The sequence below is a fragment of the Prunus dulcis genome, chromosome 3 (assembly GCF_902201215.1).
Source record: "Prunus dulcis chromosome 3, ALMONDv2, whole genome shotgun sequence".
NCBI lineage: Eukaryota > Viridiplantae > Streptophyta > Magnoliopsida > Rosales > Rosaceae > Prunus > Prunus dulcis.
In genome coordinates, this window is record NC_047652.1 from 16,323,742 (window position 1) to 16,342,831 (window position 19,090).

The 19,090-nt window shown below is 35.6% G+C and overlaps 2 protein-coding genes across 3 annotated transcripts in view; both read right to left on the reverse strand.

Moving 5' to 3' along the window:
- Positions 1-616: 616 nt before the first annotated feature.
- On the reverse strand, positions 617-17,952 carry LOC117620681 (callose synthase 7). 2 transcript variants are annotated; one of them, XM_034350827.1, is made up of 42 exons: positions 17,500-17,952; positions 16,881-16,981; positions 16,241-16,353; positions 16,075-16,162; positions 15,864-15,974; positions 15,588-15,749; positions 14,553-14,642; positions 14,341-14,432; positions 14,085-14,208; positions 12,809-12,943; positions 12,638-12,714; positions 12,471-12,558; positions 12,038-12,160; positions 11,437-11,554; positions 10,960-11,291; positions 10,773-10,825; positions 10,542-10,602; positions 9,552-9,633; positions 9,409-9,458; positions 9,218-9,304; positions 8,972-9,082; positions 8,666-8,760; positions 8,501-8,582; positions 8,251-8,414; positions 7,993-8,116; positions 7,768-7,874; positions 7,551-7,656; positions 7,314-7,465; positions 6,881-6,990; positions 6,670-6,789; positions 6,516-6,584; positions 6,217-6,406; positions 6,012-6,123; positions 4,780-4,902; positions 4,553-4,671; positions 4,329-4,412; positions 3,358-3,470; positions 3,047-3,276; positions 1,868-2,665; positions 1,710-1,760; positions 1,327-1,512; positions 617-1,155 (listed from the first exon to the last, which is right to left on the reverse strand). In XM_034350827.1, exons 1-42 carry the CDS (start codon positions 17,699-17,701, stop codon positions 907-909), a joined length of 5,784 nt encoding a protein of 1,927 aa, XP_034206718.1. In that variant the 5' UTR covers positions 17,702-17,952; the 3' UTR covers positions 617-906. The 2 variants fall into 2 exon arrangements, with proteins under 2 accessions (XP_034206718.1, XP_034206719.1); XM_034350828.1 differs by having other exon boundaries at positions 7,768-7,871; positions 17,500-17,951.
- A 34-nt stretch (positions 17,953-17,986) lies between these two features.
- LOC117621863 overlaps positions 17,987-19,090 on the reverse strand; it is a 2,361-nt gene continuing 1,257 nt past the window's right edge. Inside the window, exon 2 of the mRNA XM_034352402.1 lies at positions 17,987-18,234. Coding sequence (XP_034208293.1) covers positions 17,987-18,234 — 248 coding nt within the window. The remainder of the gene's footprint in view (positions 18,235-19,090) is intronic.

Below are 19,090 nucleotides of genomic sequence, written 5' to 3' on the forward strand. Positions count from 1 at the left end.
TTTATGAAATGCTTAATCGCTTTTAAGTTTTTCTTTTGGTCAGAAAAATCACTTAAAAATAAAAACTTAGGCGGGAGTAAAAAACAACCTACAGAATCAATTCAATCCAAGTGGTTGTAATTTTTAATCAGAGTGAATTGTACCCCGCAATTAATTTGATTCGGTTCAATTTAATTTTTTTCCTTGAAGCAGATGCTTCCAAGGGTAGATGCAATTTTTTTCCTTTCCTTTTTCATGTAGATTAATTTAATTTATTTTATTTTATTTTATGAAAAAAAAATTTAGGGAAAGATTGGCTACTCTCATCACCAGTGTCAGAACAAACCCACAACCTCAAGTCAGGACTTGAACACTTGTGGGACTATACATAATTCAGGGAGCTTAACAACTAAACCAACACTCGTTAGCGTCTGGTTTATTTAAGTGCGTTTTTAGCTATATTTGAAAGTTTTTATAAAAACTGACATTTATGATTTTGAAGGTTAAATTTGGACTATTATTGATAAAAACTTGCTGAAAATGGTGGATGTTTTAATCTGCTGTTAGAAAATCTGATTCTCTGCCTAAGCCAAAGGCAAAAGGAAATCAAACCCAAACATCCTCAGAAAGTTAGAGATATCTTACAAATCCAATGAAGATTCAAAATTTTGAATTAAACATCACAAGCGGAAACAAGGTAGCAGCAGCAATCCAGTAGGTTTCTATTCTAATAATATACATGAAAGTACGAAAATTAAATAGGCAGTGAGAGGCAAATAAAAAGAAATACAAGTCACTCTACTTGATCTCCTCCCCCATAAAATTAGTATCTGTGGTTCTGTGGAATTTTTCACATAATAAATTATATTCTAATGTGGATATGAACCTGAGATATGCTAAAAACTTGGAAGCAGATCAGATGCCATTTCAAGTCTGTTCCCGTGACGTCGTCTTGTCTTTCCTCCCTGCAAGAATCATTGAAATTTGTAGGCCTCTACTGAATGCTTGGTTGAAGAGCAAACGTGTTTGGAACTCCGATACGAATGGGAACCATGACAAAATGGCTATGGGCATGAAGATTATAAGTCCCATTATATAATCGTATGCTCTCCCCAGCTCCTTTATTGACTCCCAGAATCCTAGACCCTTAACCATCCTCCTGCATGCTTGCCCAATCTTGAAAGCACAAAATTAACAATTGGTTTAGTAAATTCACACTTTAAATGAATGTTAATGTTGTTAAGAGTTTAGGACATCTTTTTTTCTGAGCATAATTTTGAGAAAGGTATTTTGAAAAGAAAACTCTCAACGCGCTATTGCATAAACTACAGAAGACATTTCACTTACCAGAAGAAGGGCCCATCCTGTGGGCAAGAAGGCAAGGATAGCAGCAAATAGATCTGAGATAGTAAGGCCACAAACAACAAATAGGACAGTCATGACTGACATGAAACCAAGAAAAAGAAGTGCTTTCAGAATCCTGAACATGAGCTGGAAGTCTGTGCCAAATCTTCGTCTACCCATAGAAACCATCTGAGAGAGAGAGAGAGAGAGAGAGAGAGAGAGAGAGAGAGAGAGAGGCACCAAAATAAACATCAGACCAAATAAAGAGATATAGAAATAGTGATCCCAGAAAAGAAAAAAAGGAGAAGGAAAAAGTAAGAAGGATGCTTATGTTTTCATCACTAATCTCTGAAGGCATAATTGCATAAGTTATTTGTGATTTCTACCTTTAAGACGAGAAGAACGGTTAGCATAACTACCCAAGAAAGTCCATAAACCTGCAAAGAAATTGAAAAAGTTGGAAAACTTAGGCCGTAAACCTAAACAACTCTTTATAGGCAACCAAGAGAACAAATAGTCAAATATAATGGGACATAAATAATACCAGCAGACTCTTGATGTGATGAGCTATATCAAGGTGGTAAACAATTCCATATTGGTAAACAAAGAAGCGACATGCAAGTATTATCTCAATAACTCTTCCCCGGATAACTGTGTGTTTGAGGTGTTCCTGTTCTTCATCCCACCATGATTCCCAACTTTTGTCAGGTGAGATCCCAATACCACCACGATTTCCCATCCACCTCTTCCAATCTGTCCAATCATCTACAGTTTTCTGCCAGTCAAAGCTGGATGGATTGAATACAAAAGGAGCAAACAACCAGGAAGCAACCAGAAACCACATGGAGAAAGTGATGAAAAAATAAAGATTTGAGCTCTTATAAGCTTTCCCGTAGACTCCATACACAATCAGCAGAATAAGCAGCTCCAACCCTTTCACAAAGTGACTGCGTGAGTATAGCCTGTAGTTCTCGGAAAACTTGGCATGGAAAACAACAAAACCACGGCCAGTTGCTCGGTATTTAGATCCTCCATGTAAGATTGTCCTTCCATAGTAATGTACTTTTGTTCCTAGTTGGAATGTGAAGAAAACAGAGGCCAGCTGCAGCTGCATGATGATAAAATCACCCAACGCAGTGCGGAACCCTTTCTCCAGGCCAATTTCCATTACCATGGGAAGCACAAGCAACAAGCCCAGTTGAAAGACAGACTGGGTAGCCAAAGACTCTTCGAAGGCCTTGTTTTCATGTATGGCTGGGTTATCCAGGATCTCGCTCTCCAATCCACTCATGACCAAGTAGACACGTCCATATAAAAACACATATACAGTCAGCACAGTTACCTGAAACAATATAATGCCCATATCAAGATGCAATACATACTTCAAATTGTAGAAGATTATATCTTTCCAAGCAACATCTACACATAAAGCCAAAACCAGCCAAAACAAATCCTCAAAACTTTAGGCGTACTCTTCCTATTGATGCAATTCTTAGATTCAATCAATTTAGCTGTCATGAACATTGTATTGGTAACATCTACAACTATTGTACAATTTGAAGAATCGGATCACTTAACATGAATCAAACACAGCCAACCTAGTCCTTTAGAGAAAAGATTCTTTAATCAAGTGCAAAGACTGCCGTCCAAGCCTATCTGCTATAACCTACTAGAGATACTAAGTAAATCAATAAACAAAGGAGATTGGTTTTAGCTAACATACCATACTACTAAAATAGAATCCAACGGTTGTGAAGTAAAAAGACAGCATTCTATAGAAATCAAACCGACGCCCAAGCCGGTAAACATCGCGGCTAAGTGTCTGTTCTCCATTTCCATTTGCAACCTTAGCCTCAAAAAGCGATATTTGATTCATTCCCACATCACGCCCCTTGCCTACTTGGATATACTCGTGATGTGTTATAAATCCCCCACGCATAGTTGAATTGTACCCTGTAGACATCCAACAAAATTACAATTAGTCAACAGATAATACTTACTAGTCAGGGATCTTCTGATGAATGGCAAAATTACCTGCAAATATATCCTCGCTTAAGTTAATTACTTTTGAAGCTTTGCTTATGCCACCCCTTGTTATGTGGAAGATTCTGTCAAATATATCAGGATGACCATAATGGAACCGTACCCTGTCAAGTGAGATTGGCATTAGAGAGATACTAGAATGGTAATAGTACATAAATACATCAGAACTTTTCCTTTTCTTAAAAACAAAAAAACAAAAAAAAAAAAAAAAAAAAAAAAAAAAAAAAAAAAAAAAAGAAAAGAAGAAGAAACGATTGGATTGTGAAAAAAGAAAGGCAATTGAGGATTGGATTACAATTCTGGCGGCTAGAGTTAAATGGAAACCCAAGCCCAACCTGAGATTGAACAAACTATCCATACCAATAGCAACGGCCTACGATGTGCTGAATTTCTTCTTTTTAACTTGCAAAAGGTGATTAAGGCATCATTAGCCAGTGACATGAAACCAATTTAAACTAGGCTTCTCCCTTAAGTATATACTTCAGAAAATTCTAAGTTCACATTTTAACAGTGGATTGTACTTCCATATATGTCATCAGGCATAACTTTGGACTAAGACTGTTAATCATTCTCTAAAATAGAAAAACAAATTAAATAAGACACTTTTAACAATCTTACATAATCTTTACCATTCTCTTCAATTTTTATTCACCCTGTCCACTTCCCAAACCTTTAAATATTAGAAGCCACGCATACTCCACAATTTTTTGAGAAAAGAACTCAGGATATGGCAAAATTTACGCTGACTGGTCCGGTCTGTGAATTGTACTGTGCTGATATTATTCCCATTATCGGTAGAAATAAAATTATAAATATGATACGTACATAATATTCTATTATAAAGTAAATAGGACTCTTCTATTAAGGTCCCCCACCCATTTAAGAAAAGAAAAGGCAACCTAACAAAGAATGTACAAATTTAAACTGAAATGTGGCTCAGTCAAATGTAATTTAAGGCTTACCTCAGCGGATTTGCCAAAATTCTTTGACCAATAGTTACAAAACTAGTCTCTTGATTCGACATAAACCAAGCAAGTGATGAAACACTGAAAATTAAGAAGGAAAAACAAAAATAAGCACATAACAATAAAATTGCCACTAATCAGTAACATATCTGCAAAGAATCCCTGTCACAGCAGTCAATTAAGGTCCAATAAATTGTGAAGAGATATATTAAAAGGCTGACCTTCCAGTGAATATATGCTCCCGTAGCCCCAATATTGTGGGTTTCCGTTGCCCAAGACGAGGCTTTAGGAATTCCTCCAACACATTTCTCATTTTGAAAGCTTCTTCAAAGTAATTATCCTGGAAAAGAGGATGAATAAGGCACAATATAACACCTTTTCCCCCTCTCTTTTGATACAATGAGCAACTTTCTAAAGCTAGTTTACATAAAGACATAAGGAAAGCTACCTGATTCATGTCTATTGTCTGCAGGGCTTCTCCACGAGTAAAGATAATGGCATGATTTTGATTTTCAGGTTTTCCTTCACCAATTACTGTTGGAGGACCTGGAAGCTTGATGCGGTATATTTCCTACAATGTAAGAAAATTCCACAAACTAGTTATCAACTATCACCTACATTTGATACGGCTCATACGAGAGCATTAATATCAATACAGGTAGGCAGGAGCAGCTCTTAATTACTCCATTATTTGTTTGGTTGCCTTGGCACTTGGTATTTAAGAAGGTTATAGATGAGATGAGAGAGTAAGTGATAGGTAGACATTCCACAAAAAGGTAAAAATTGTCTACAACAAAGTGCATATCTAATCAAAGAGATTAGCGATGAAGCTAAACAACCAATGGTCAAGAAATGAAAAGCACATTCTTAGATAAGCAAACTACTTGTAAGATCATGGGCAAGTGCCTAACAAAGTGAGATTTAGGGAACAAGATCTTAGCTTGTTTCTAGTGATAGAATATTTCATAACACATAACAAGATCTTAGAATGAAAATCTTTTTCCTATTAGAAAATTGAAATTATTCAGAAATTAAATGGAAAATGGGCAACGGTAGTTTCAGCTTGAACAAATGGCATGAAGAAGAATTAACTATGTTCATACTATGCATAAAATGATAAAACCGCGATTTGTTAAAACATTCACCATAGAAAAGTACTATTACTTAATACAACTATGTTGTACAAGAATAAGTTTCTTCCTTTTCCTTTTTTCTTTTCATACTCTAGCCCTCCACTACATACATACTTCTATGTTATTTATTAAAAATACCCACGATCTCTCTTGTGTTATTATTCTTGGTCTTGTCCTCATCTCCAAAATTAAAACCATAAGTTTAAAATACCAATTACTTTCAGTGCTTCTTAAAAAAATCCGATGTATTCATGCACATGGCAGAATATGTTACAAAAAGAAAAGAAAAAACTTATAAATATTTTCTATTGTAGAAATAACAGAAATTTATTATTCAGCAAAATTACACCAAGATTTAAAGAACAATTCACTTTTGTAATAAAACCTGAATATTTAAATTTGAGAAATAATATTAATTTGAAGGATTGTTCCTTCCAATTTTATGCAAACAAGTTCTTCAATAGCTTTATTTTTCTTTGTAATAGTGTAAGGCACATGATATCCACAGTTCACGGTCTATTGAACTATTTGTATTTTTTTTCCATACCTCATCCCATTTGTCACCACCCTTGACTAGAACAGAAAAGTGAGCTTTTTGTGATTTTCCATTCACATGCTCCTCCCTTGTATCTATGTAAGCAACACGTAGAGATGGATACCTACAAAAAAGAATACATAATTAAAGATGCCATAAACAATTTAAATAAAAAATGAAACTACAGATTGTTCATCCTATGGTAATATTGACTCACGTTAGCATCAGCTTCAGGATATTAGTGTAACAACTTTTGTCTCGAGTATCAGGAGAATTTTTCTGAGCACCATACATCTGACAAGAAACTACATAAGTAAACTTCAAATCTGCCAGAGCTTGTGCACGATCAACAAAAGCCTTCTCATCATTTTCGCTTAATTCCATGGTGTGGTAGCCTCCCAAAATAGCTGCAAAATAACCATTTGCCACTTTACCAGCTTTCACAAAATTTTGGAAGCAAAATCAGGAACTTTGATCTGGAGATCAAAAACAGCATCTGTCACAGAAATTACTAACCACTATCTCCTGCTGTTTCCAGGACACACTGAATGTCTAGAGCCTTCCTATAGTACATCATCCCCCTCACTAGCAGAAAAATATAGATAAAAAGTTTAGGTTCAAAGCTTTAAATGATACTTGTACAAGAGACCAAATTACTCATTATCCAGACCTGTTCTAGAAAGTGTCTGTCCCCTATAAGATACCCACTGGCGAATTAACTCTGACTTGTCCTTATCAGAAAACTCATTCTTAGGATCCTTTATGCGATCCTGGAAATTTGTCCATTCATCTATTTGCCAGTCATAGTTAGTTGGCAGGGGTAAGTTCAAGTCAATTCCAAACAATGAAAAGAATAATACAAGAGTGAGACTCCAACGCACCAGGATATATTTTCTGCAGGTAGAACAAAATTGAGATTCCGTCCTCATTTTCCTTCGTAAGTTCGTCATCAGAATAGAGGACATCTTCTTTGTAATAAGGAGTCAGAACACTGAACCAAAAATCAGGAAGAAAATTTGATCTTATAGTAGAAACTATTAGAAGACCACCACAAAATATATAGTTTATTAAAAAAAAAAAAAAAAATGCATCCACTCATATGATACAGATCCTGAAGCAAATAAGCAAATCTTGAAAGTGGTACGAGATACATTATCTTCAATAAAATTTTAACATGTTAATACAAAAACCATATTGATCCTTCACCTTTAACCAAATCTCAGCAACATGTCAGTTTTCTTAAGAGGTTAATTCCCTATTTCATTTAACAGCCCAAATTTTCCCAATACAAATTTGGTGTTTATAGTGACTGACCTAAATGAGAGCATGTCACGAACTTTGGGAGCACGTGGCATGTTCATGAATAAGGAGTTTGCAAAGAAGGTGATGCGCCTGCGAGCTTCCAAGTTTTGAGGCACATTGATGGCAGATTCCTTGACGGTCAAAAGCAAACGAAGTCTAACGACCTATGTTAATGTAGAAGATAGTAAGACTAAAAGATCTAAGATATTCAGTTAATGTCATTACCAAAAGAATGCCTGCCAAAGTTACCTTCTCCCTCCAAGCTGCATTCTGTGTAAGGAATATGTTAATCTTTTGAAACCTTTGCTCCTTCTTGACATTTTGACCATCAATGTAGTGAGCTGCTTCCAGTATTCTACAAAGAGAAGAGGAACATTAACATACAGGTGACAAAAAGGCTCATTCATTGGTGAAATATGACAGTTTTTGTTCCATCTCCAGCATGTATTTATTTCTTAGTACTCACTGATGGCCGTTGACCATTACATCCTGTGTGATAATCTCCATGATATCTTGAAGGACATTGATTATCTGACGCATGGAATTCTCGACATTCTCATCTTCGGCAAGCTGCTACATACCAACTTAAATACTCAGACAGGACTAGTAGAATGTGCAGACAATGTCTATCAGTTCATTGCTGAAAAACTCAGCATTAAAAATTAGTAAGGCATCGAAGGAAGTATGTTACCAAGAGTTTTAGAAATTTCTCCAACCTCTCGCTAAGAAATGGCAGCCCACTCATCCGGAAATAGGTCAAAAATTTTTCCTGCTGTATACTACTGTCTACTTCGTAACATATCTGCTTTACAATCCTGTTATATAAGATGAAACAAACTTTCATATGCTTCTTATAAACGAATGGTATTGTTAATTTTTTCAATAAAAAAATGTGTACGAGCAGGTTGTGGCTATCTATGACATTCAACCTGGTATGCTTCTGACTTACATCTTATCCGCTGCATCATCCAGAAGGCCAAATATAATATCCCTAAGTGTCTCATAGCATTCAATTACTGCCGAGTACATATAATCATCACTCTTAATCTTTCTAAATAAATCATCATCTGCCTTCCCCGTAAAATCTTTTGCCATGTCTAATGCTATAGGAATCTTCACATGTAAAAACAAAGTATAAGAGTCACATATTTGATTTGTATTGAACATAAAATTAACAAATGAAGCCATGCAAAATGTACCTTACTAGCAAGCAAGAAAGGAGGCCACTGAACAACAGACACATCATTTGAAGAAGATGGAACAAGCAGCAGATCTTTATCACTGAATGGTTTAAATTGAAAGGATATAATCAGAAACTTACAAAAATGGCACTGAAAGGCAAATTAGAGAGCAAAGTAGTCAACCTATTGCTGATCAGGTCTTCCAATCGCATAGAATTTATGAACTCATTCCACACATTAGAGAAATCGGCAATGTTCTTTCGTTCGAGTGCCTCATCCTGCCACATCAAAGTGTTTACTTTTAGCAAAACACATAGAAGATGAAAGGCTCTAAGTCATAATTGTTTCATTGACAAGTGCAAAACAAATTACCCACATCTGCATGTGGTATGCAAATCATTTATCTTGTATAAAATACATTACGTGGAGCAAAATCAACTGAAATTCATGTACTAGAGGGAATAAGAAAACACAGATTAAAATTAGTACCTCCAATTGTCTTTTCTTTTTGGCATCCTTATTTGGGGATGGCATAAGACGATTACTGAAAGCTGAAGGCACAGACTCAAATCTGGACCGCAACATCCCAAGGGTCCGTATCTGAGAGACAACAAATGAAATAAAGGGATCATTGGGAAGAAACAAGAGCCCATCTGAGACAGAAATACTTATAAAAGACAATATTCAAAAAGAAAAATAGACAAATGTAAAAGCGTGAACAGATTTGACACTGACCTCACCCAAATGGCTGAAGGCTCCATGAATCCCACCAAACAGAGTAGAAAATATTGCATACCATATTTGTGCATCCATAAAATAAACCTATGTACCAATAATCATTAAAAAGTGGTAACTGACATAACAGTGTATAAGAACTGCAAATTATGACAGTTTTCAATCATAGAATTCTTCAGCGGTTCACTTACCAGGACAATTGGAGCCCATATTGCAATAACAACGCCCATATTATGAGTTACTACATCAGTTCCAAACGTGAATTTGTAGTAAGCACAGGCTACAGTTGCAAAAAATTTAAGTGAAAACAGTAAAACAAAGTTTGAAATATTACCATTTGGAAAGAACTCATGCCATTGATAATTACTAATAGGCATCTTCATTATCACTTTTGTTGGTCCAACAAGCGGCAGTATCTATGACCAGAGTATACAAATAAAGCTTAGTAAAATTATCTAAATCCAATGGATCCTCAAAGGAAAAACCTAACTTCTTTTCAGTTACAATGAATGACCTAGCTTTATAGTAACATTAGTTCCATTATCAAATTTTTTTACCGGGTAAAGTTTCCTAATTAGGAAAAAGAATACTGTTGCTCAGCTCTAGGTAGAATAACATTAGGAGACAATGTTCAGGCTAGTGGAGTTGAGGACTTCTGCTGGCTAGGAGTAGAAATCATGTTATGTTCTTTACATATGTTGTTTAAGGTTTTCCACAATAATCTTTTCCACTGCCCAATGAGAACGAAGTCAGGTAATTCAAAATTTCATTATTTCACCGCTCACAATGAATCTATTACTTTCCTTCTTTTTTTCATAACTTCTGAGGTTATAGATATGTGGTAATCTTCAAATATGACTTATAAGCTACTGATGTGGAGAGACATTAATAAAATAATGTGATGTTGTTCATGATAACGCTACAGATGTGATTTGTGGTTCAAGGATTATCCTGTGTGTGTTTTTTGTACAATCTTCGTTTGCAGATCAAGGATTTCATGTCCATGTTACCCAATATTTACAGAGTGGATCTTGGCAACTTATTTGTTGTAACTTAAGCTGGCATGCATCCTAAAATTCTTAATTCTTCAGTTGCAATTTCATGAACTAAACTGAGTTTACGCACACAAAACACAGATTGTACTAGTGTGGGTTTGGTGTGTTTTGGGGGGGGGTGTCGGGGCTCGGTGGTTGCATTTGGGTGTGTTAAGAACCTACATGCATATGCCAATGTCTTACTATGCAAGTATGTGACATGAATAAGCAACAGAAAATAAAATAGGGATTTTCAGATCAGATAAAAAAAATTATTGAAGAGAAACCACCTCCACAAAATAGCTGAACGATAGCTTGCTGATTAGCAGCATGATCCAAAACAAAGTATATCTGAATATAAAGATAATTTTATTAAAATCAAAGCAAAGCACCAGAAATCAAATAGAATGACCAATGAGTAGAAAGACAAGCAGCGAAATGGCTAAACCCACACACGTTCAACACCCCACTCTCAAAAGATGAAGAAAGATAATAAATAAATTGAGACACGTTTTACTTACTTCAGCAGTGAAAAGACGTCCTCATGCAGGCCTCTTCCTATATACAGTTTTGGCTGTAGTATGGACAGCCACAGAAAAATCATTCAAATTAACCATAACTAGAACAGAGAATAAAGTGAAAATAAATATTTACTACAATCACAAGGCAACAAGAACTTTGGTTAAAACCAAAGCAAGACATGCTTGCCTGAGCCCACCACATAAAAAGAGTGACAATGCGCCAGTTTGATCGCTCTATGTGTCTCCGTAAAGGTGGAAGAAAAAATAGCACAGCAGCCAATATATTAGGAAGTAGATAGATTGCAACAGCATAGTTATAAAATGTCTGATTCCGCCAATCCCTAGCCCAACTGCTGAAGAATTTCAGAAGTCCAGTAGGATTCTGCACAGAACTAGAATAACCAACAGGCAGAACCACAGCCCACACACCAGCTACTGCAAATTTCAAGAGGTATCGTAGTATTTGAGTGAGCTTCAAGCTCTTCCAGGCATTCCAACTAAGAACAATATCCAGAGTGGCTGAAGAACATAAATAGACCGTATGAGAAAGTGAAGTACAAAAAAAGTCACTCAATAGTTATACATTATATGGAAACAACTGCTGAGAATTCCCACCATGAACTAATATGGAAACAAACAGAAATATTAAAGATATCGCTAGTACCTTGTAATAAATTGAGGAAAGCATAAGTGATGAAGATGCTTAAAACACTTCTGAAGACATCCGCATCAAAGAAAGCAGTCAGAGATCCAGAAGAACTCCATGCAACAATAACCATAGCCTAAAAATCAGAACTAGTGAGGCACATTCCTTAAGGAGAACTGTAAAGAATTAAAAGGAAAGGATTTCTCCAACCTCCCATAAAATTTGTCTAAAATACACATTTTTTATGGGAAATATATCAACCTCACTTGTGTGCAGGAGTTGCAATTTTTATGCATATGGAAGAGCTCCCCAAAAGGGTAAGTCTCATGATAACAGAGAATTCCTCAACAAAAGCAGACAGAAATTTCAAGAAAATTCCATAAATACCCTCAGCAGTAAAGATGACCATAGTTTTTTCATAACCAACAAGAGACAAAGTTACTTGTAAGATCATATTAAATTTCTAAAAGCGAACCAAAAATTTGATTCTTGCCATTGTTGACAGAAACTTCTAGCATGGGAGTTTAGTGTAAATTCATGATTGTGTAATTGAAAACTCTAAGGGAGGTTGGCGTTATTTACTCAAATTACCAACACATTATCAAACATTTAAGGCTACCTGGAAAGCCAATATGAAGAATATCCACATTCGATCAAAACTTCGGTACAGGTGCCAAAATGTTCGGACTTCCACAAAGTTTGTTTTAGGTTTCCTCCTCCCACCAGCAGCTTGATTTGTCCTCTGTCAAACATGTATTCAGATTAACAGAACTTTATCTAAAAGAAACCTATACATATGTAGGCACAAAACAAATTATGTTTATATGTAAACTATGGACATGCATGCGGGCACACATACAAATGCAGAAATGTCCAATTCATAAGAAAAGAATGATATTTTAGTAAATTGTGTTTGGCAATAAAATTTCCGTTTCTTCTTGAGAAAAAACAGAAAAAAAATGTAATAAAATTGTTCCCCAATATGTCCAAGTTTTTAGTTGACCCTCTCCCACCCAAATAAATAAACAGATAAAACCAAGACAGATAAGTACCTCATTTGCTGGTGGAATCCCATCTGAATGCCTAAAGAAATCTGCTTTAGGGTCCATTGGCCACCCTAGCCTAAAACATTTGTCAGACCTAGAAAGAACGAGCAGACCTTTCAGCCATTTTATATCTGAATGGATCGAAAACAAAAATTACCATCAAAGATACTAACCAAAAATATTCATTTAGATCATCATAATTTCTCCATCTTGAATGACTTGCCTTGCCATTTTTGTTTCTCTTTGCTTCCTTTGCAACAAAAGGAAGATTCAAATTTTGAATTAAAAAGTAGTAATAAAGATGCTTCGTGTCAATAATACATGCAGTAGAAGACCATCTTTACCTTGTACAACACCTGGTAGATAGGAGTTACAACATCCCTCAGAAAAGATTCTTCGTCACGTGCTGTTGTTTGGTATGTTTCTCCACTAACCGGATGAACATTGCTATATAAAATTCCATATACCTCGTTGGCCATCTTAACAATTAGTGAAGAAAAATTATTGTCATACCTTAAAAATTTCAGGACATATAAAAGTCCTTGAGACAAGTTGTGTATTAAGAACAAGCATGACTCATAAACAATTTTATGATATAATATTTATGTTGCAGACAAGAAATCTGTAGAATTACAGTCCCGTTCTCCTGGTCTATGGGACCAGGGACTTTCTTGGTCACTTATTGTTGGATTAAAATCAACAGTGGAGAGTAGTCTAAACAATTAATTGAATTTTTAATTTTTAATGCAATTGTTTTTTATAATGCAATTTTTAGTTACCAAGTAGCTATTTCTTTCACAACAGAACAAAAGAAAAAGTAAATACACAAGGGAAAATTAGAACATGTAACATAGATCTTCCAAAGAAAAATTTATGAGATTGACAGAAATGAGGAATCGAGTGACTAAAAACAACTTTGGATTATATTCACAATAATTCATTTGGGGCTCCTTTTCTGGTATAACCTCATCTAGTGGGGCTTCGATTTTGAAGAGTCATCACTGACAGTTAGGATTTTGTTCTGTTAGATCAGCAGGAGCTGTAGTAATTAGTAATTTATATAATGGTCATGCAAACCGAATAAATTTGGTGACTTGTCTATGCACCTCTGTACTCCCTCTCTTTAAGAATAAAATGTTATTCTATCAAACCTAAGAACCAAAAAGCATATAGCTAGTATTCTTCTTTTTAAGAGAAACGCTACAAGTTTATTGATATGAAGTTACATAGAAATCTTACTGATAATATAAATCAATGTGGTCATTGAGTTGGCAGTTTTCATGTTGTCATGACTCGTGACAAGTAATTGTATGGAAGAACAACTTTTAATTAGTGACTGCTGTACCAGTTCCTAGAAATTTAATGTTTTAATAGATGGTTAGGAATTGATTTAAAAATCAGGTTACCTGTCAGAAGGCTTACCCCATTAAAAAAAAAAGCTATGATAAGAAGAAACCAAGAAAATCATAGAAACTACTCAGAGACTTGGCCATTCTCAGAAGGATTATCATTGAGATGGGCCATGGTAAGTCAGAAAAGGAACAACATTATGATATGAAACTCTCTAGACCATTCATAATGCTTGACTAATACTATTTTTTTTTTTAAAAGCATACGGACCTGATGGAAAATGTAGCATAAGCATTCAGGCATGAATCGAATATTTGAAGCTTCACCCCATATGAGAAGATAGAGTCCAATGTAAATAAGCTCCAACTGTTGTCTGTCAGAACCTTGAGGAAACCTGAAAAGTTGTGGGGTTGGGAGGTTGGAGAGACACCAAATCAAAATTTGTATTGCTGAAATGGTAACAAGTCTATATGTATTCGACTTTAAGGAATCAAGTTATAACTTTGATATTGTCCAGATCACTCACTTGAGATTTGATTTGCAATGCAAATAGTTAAACCATGAACGATAGTTCTTAAAAATTTTCTCCATCAAATGCTGTACAGTGCCACTATTCAACTGCAATAAGCTTTCTGTTAATCTTTAATGATCACATCAGATATAGTCTTGAAAATTGAGAGTAACAAAATTCAAAGCAAAGGAGAAAACACAAAGCACCTCAAAGGAACATCGATTTACCTGTGTGTAATTTTCAAGATTTCTATGTCTTACATCCATGTTGGCAAGTAGCAAGATTAAGTGTTCCCTCTGATTTGCAACATTTCCTTTCTTCAAACCCCAGAAAAGATAAGACAACATAGTAAGAATCATTGCATCTAGCAGCAGTAGTCTATTGCAATATATATATATATATATGTGTGTGTGTGTGTGTGTGTGTGCGTGTGTGTATCTAGCAGTAGTCTATTGCATCAAAGAATCATTGAGCATGCGAGGTGCAAGAACAAGATTCGCATCACTTCAAAGAATGATATCTACTTAATGAAGATTGAGAGGACAGCCAAAATGCACATTTCCCACTGCTCCAAATCCTCCCTTATAAAATTTGTCTTGGTTCCCAATGGATATAAGTAAAATAGCAGACTATTGTGATCAACTTGAGGCAGGGATGCCAAGACCACATGGAGTTAATGCCCGCATTTATTAGGCAGTGAGGTAGGAATAGGACAAGAGTCTTCATATGAAACAAAACACCAATATTAAATCCATCACATAACATTTAAAAGTAGCACCTTGACATTTATTGTGCTGCAATTATTGTCTTTTAAATTCAATAAGTTCTAGATTCAAATGGAAACATGCCTATTCAAGTCATTCCTATCTTGACCAAGTAGAAAGGCAACAGAAAACTCAAGGGAAATGGCAAAAGGATAAAGAAATAAGGGCTAGCTATTTTTTTTCTTCAATGTCCATTATTGTCTTTTTCAATTATCTTGCCATTCTTTTCATTTGATGGCATTAGATTATTCATAATTATTGACCTACATTAATTGCCACATCCGAGTCAAATTAAGCTCCACCCCTAGTTGTGGGCCAGTGGTAAGAGTAGCCAGTTTACTAGCTGAGATCCACAAATCAAGAAAAATCCTTTTAGAAACTTAAACATGCCTATACAGTTGGACAGGTTTAGGGTTAGCACACCAATACAAGTTTCAGACATGCGACTTATAAAAACCAAGGTAAAATGAAAGAGAAAGGTATTTAGGCACAAGTTACCTGAAACCCAAAAATAGAGGAAAGCCAATCGAGTATATCGTTGACAGGTTTAATCCTCTCGGTAGGCATTGTTGACTTGTCATCAGGATTCATGGGTTTTAAATGCACTATTGGCATTGGAAGACCATTCACATTTTGTAGAGCATGAAGTGCTGCTTTGATCTAAATATTTCCAGAAAAAATAAAAGGGTAAAGCAATGAGCAAGAGAGAAAAATAAGATTTTATAAAACTAAAGCAGAGATAAATGAAAATCACATATCCTACGCATGTACAACCTCAGGCAGTTCCATAATTGCTGGTTTAACACCAACAGTATATAACGGAAGAATGTTATAGTTTACATACTGCTCCCTTTTCCTCTTGACATCTTCAGCAATTTTCTGTGTCTGCAATGAAAAAAATAATAGAATAGCCATGTTTTCAGTGCCTTCTCTATCAATCTGTCACTTAAGAACTTGAGCAATCCTGGAATCATACAAATCAAACCTGTTGATCAATTTGAGGTTGAGGTACCACTGTCTTGAGCACGTCATATAGTACAGTTGCAATCTGAATAATCCTAGCCATCTCTTCCCTTCAATATATAAGAGACAATGAGTAATTCAATAGTAAAAGAAAGGTAGCATACCAACAATTCAAAAACAAGACTTACGGTTTTTTTGTGTATTCTCCTTCTAGGATATTGTTCCGATAAAATTGGTGGTAAAAATACAGGATTTCTTTTGTATCAGATTTAGCAAGCTGATGTCTTGTCTCTTCTTCTTCCTGCAACAAAAAGAATTTTAAGAGATACAGAGAAACTTCAGTTCACTTTCAGGAGCTCTTAAATACAATATAAATCAGTCATGATATTGAATTAGTATTACCCTAGAATATTATTTATAGGTCTAGAGATTATCTTTCGATTCAGTCTATGACTTGATTTGCACATTTCATTCTAAAGTTAAATGTTACCATTTGAAAAAAAAAAAAAAACTAATTGTATAAATTGTTAGCTTGATAAGCATTGTTGGCTTATTTCCTAACAACTTAAATTCTTGGGGTCCAATTGTTGTCTATAATGGTATCAGAGCTGTAATTGCAGGAGGTATTGAGTTCGAAACTTCTTATCATGGAAGGAAAAGGATAAAAGAAGGAGATGAGGGGAAGAAATAAAATAATTTACAGATAAAATCACAAGTGAACTAATCATACACACAGCACAATAAATATAAATTAAGTTCCAAAATCAGACTACTCTTCTGGAAAAAGAAAATAAAATACAAGAAAGCACAAATAATTTAAAAGTCCACCTTTTCAAGTCTGTGCAAAAGATGTGTCTTAAACTGACGAACACCACGTCCACTTGATGTTGGATCCATTGTGTGCGCCTTCTCAAATCCATGGAAGCGGCCTGATTGCACAAAATATATCAACCTAAGCGACAATAACATTTACTGAACTAAACAGGAACACGTGATGCAAAGAACTGTTAGATTCTATCCGTATAGGAAATAGAGATTAGGTGAAAATCTTCTTAATGAGAAATAAAAGTCTTGTTACGATTCTGTCAAATTTTCTGTCTTATTTGTTCTATGTATAACATTTATCAACCGCATTTTCCACCCCCTTCCCCTTTATATTAAACATATGAAACTAAGCTGGGATCACTACCATTCTTTTAATTTGAAAATAATGAACGCTGAATTTTACAACTTGACATTATGCATAAAAAACTGAACTTATAAAATTCATACAAAAGAATTTAACTATCTTTTTGTAATTAGGTCCAAACAGTATTTTAGTTGAGCCGGCCACCACCTATATTCAACATAATCAGAATCACAAACACCATGTATTACCATTCTAACAACATCAAGCAATGTGCTTTAATAATAATGAATTGCAAAATAATACAACAAAATCACATACAGAGGTAGGCAACCCTAGGGTTTTCCTTCTCAATCTCATTGGCGACACGAAAAATGGGAGCAATTGAGGCAAGGCACGAGGGCACATCCAACGCCTCGTCCTCAGCCGGCAAGTCCAAAACCCTCGTGGGCATTTTCGTCATTCGCCTCGATAACGACCTCGGCGGGTCCGGATTGTTCTTCGTCCCGCTGGAGCTCGCCATTTCCGAAAAGCACCACCAATACTCAGCCTCTCAGTTTCAGGTCTCACTGGTTTCGATGTAGCTTGTTTGCAAATGAAAGAGATCATCTTTTTAGGTATTTGTACAGAGATAGAAAGAGAGAGTATAGATACTTTGGGAGAGATGTGGGGCAAGGGCAAGGCAAAGCAAAGTGGGTTTGCTCTCAAAGCAAGAAAGGAATTGGTGATGGAGTTTTGTTTTGTATGGTTTCAGACTCTTTTTTGAGTGCTTTTGCTTTTCCATTTGATAAATTTTGATAAACAAATCTCAATCACCAGCGCAGAAGCGCTTTTTCTGTGTGCGTTTCCTTTTGGCTTCTTTATTTTTAAAATCAGCGGGAGCTTGCTTCCTGCTGGAACATAACAACAGGGCGCGAACTGTGACAGCGCAAGCAAAGAAGAAAGAAGGTGGGCTCCCGTGAGCTGAGGGTGACACGTGGAATAATATTTTTTTTGAACGCTGTACGGAGTGGAGGAATTCTAGCACGTGGCTATACGAAACAAGAATTTCACAACCTGAACAAGACCATAAAAATTAGGGAGCTTTAGTTTTCACACATAAAATACTTTACTAATTTGAAAGATAGATATATAATTTTACTTAATTAATATAAGACCAAAGACAACCTACTTTTACTAAAATAACATTGAAGAGCACTAAAATTACTACATGTGCCATTGTGCTTTATTGTCAAATATAGATATTTAGTTTTTACCCACTCAAAACTTACAGTCAAAACGACATAACAAGACTCAAAACAGAACAAAAAACGACACTACTCAAATTGAATCAGTTCCAAAAACCCTTTAGCGCGACCTTTCATCTTCAACTACAGCAACTCAGCCGATAGTTCCACACTGACCACCACCAACAACGAGCAGCAACGACGACGAGCAACAACCACCACCAACAACGACAACCACTGACGACGACCTTTCATCTTCAACTACAGCAACTCAGCCGATAGTTCCACACTGACCACCACCAACAACGAGCATCAACGACGACGAGCAACGACCACCACCAACAACGACAACCACTGACGACGATCGAAGCGATTTTCACTCTCTTGGGAAAAAAACAGTAAGAAAATGACCCTCTAACACAGATTTGTCTTCGATTTTAGGGATTACACATTTTTGCATGTTGTTCTTTATGCAATGCAGTTTTTGAAAAAATGGATGAATCGTTGGATTCAAAACTACTCTTCGTTTAGGTTTTGCTTCGTTTATAGGGATTAACCATTCAAAATCGTTGGATTCTTGATTTCTGGTTGTTTGTAGCAGATTTTGAACCAGAAACTGCATTGTAGTTTCTGGTTTCATAATTCAATTTCAGAGTGCTTTTTGCTAGGGTTTATGGGAATGTTAT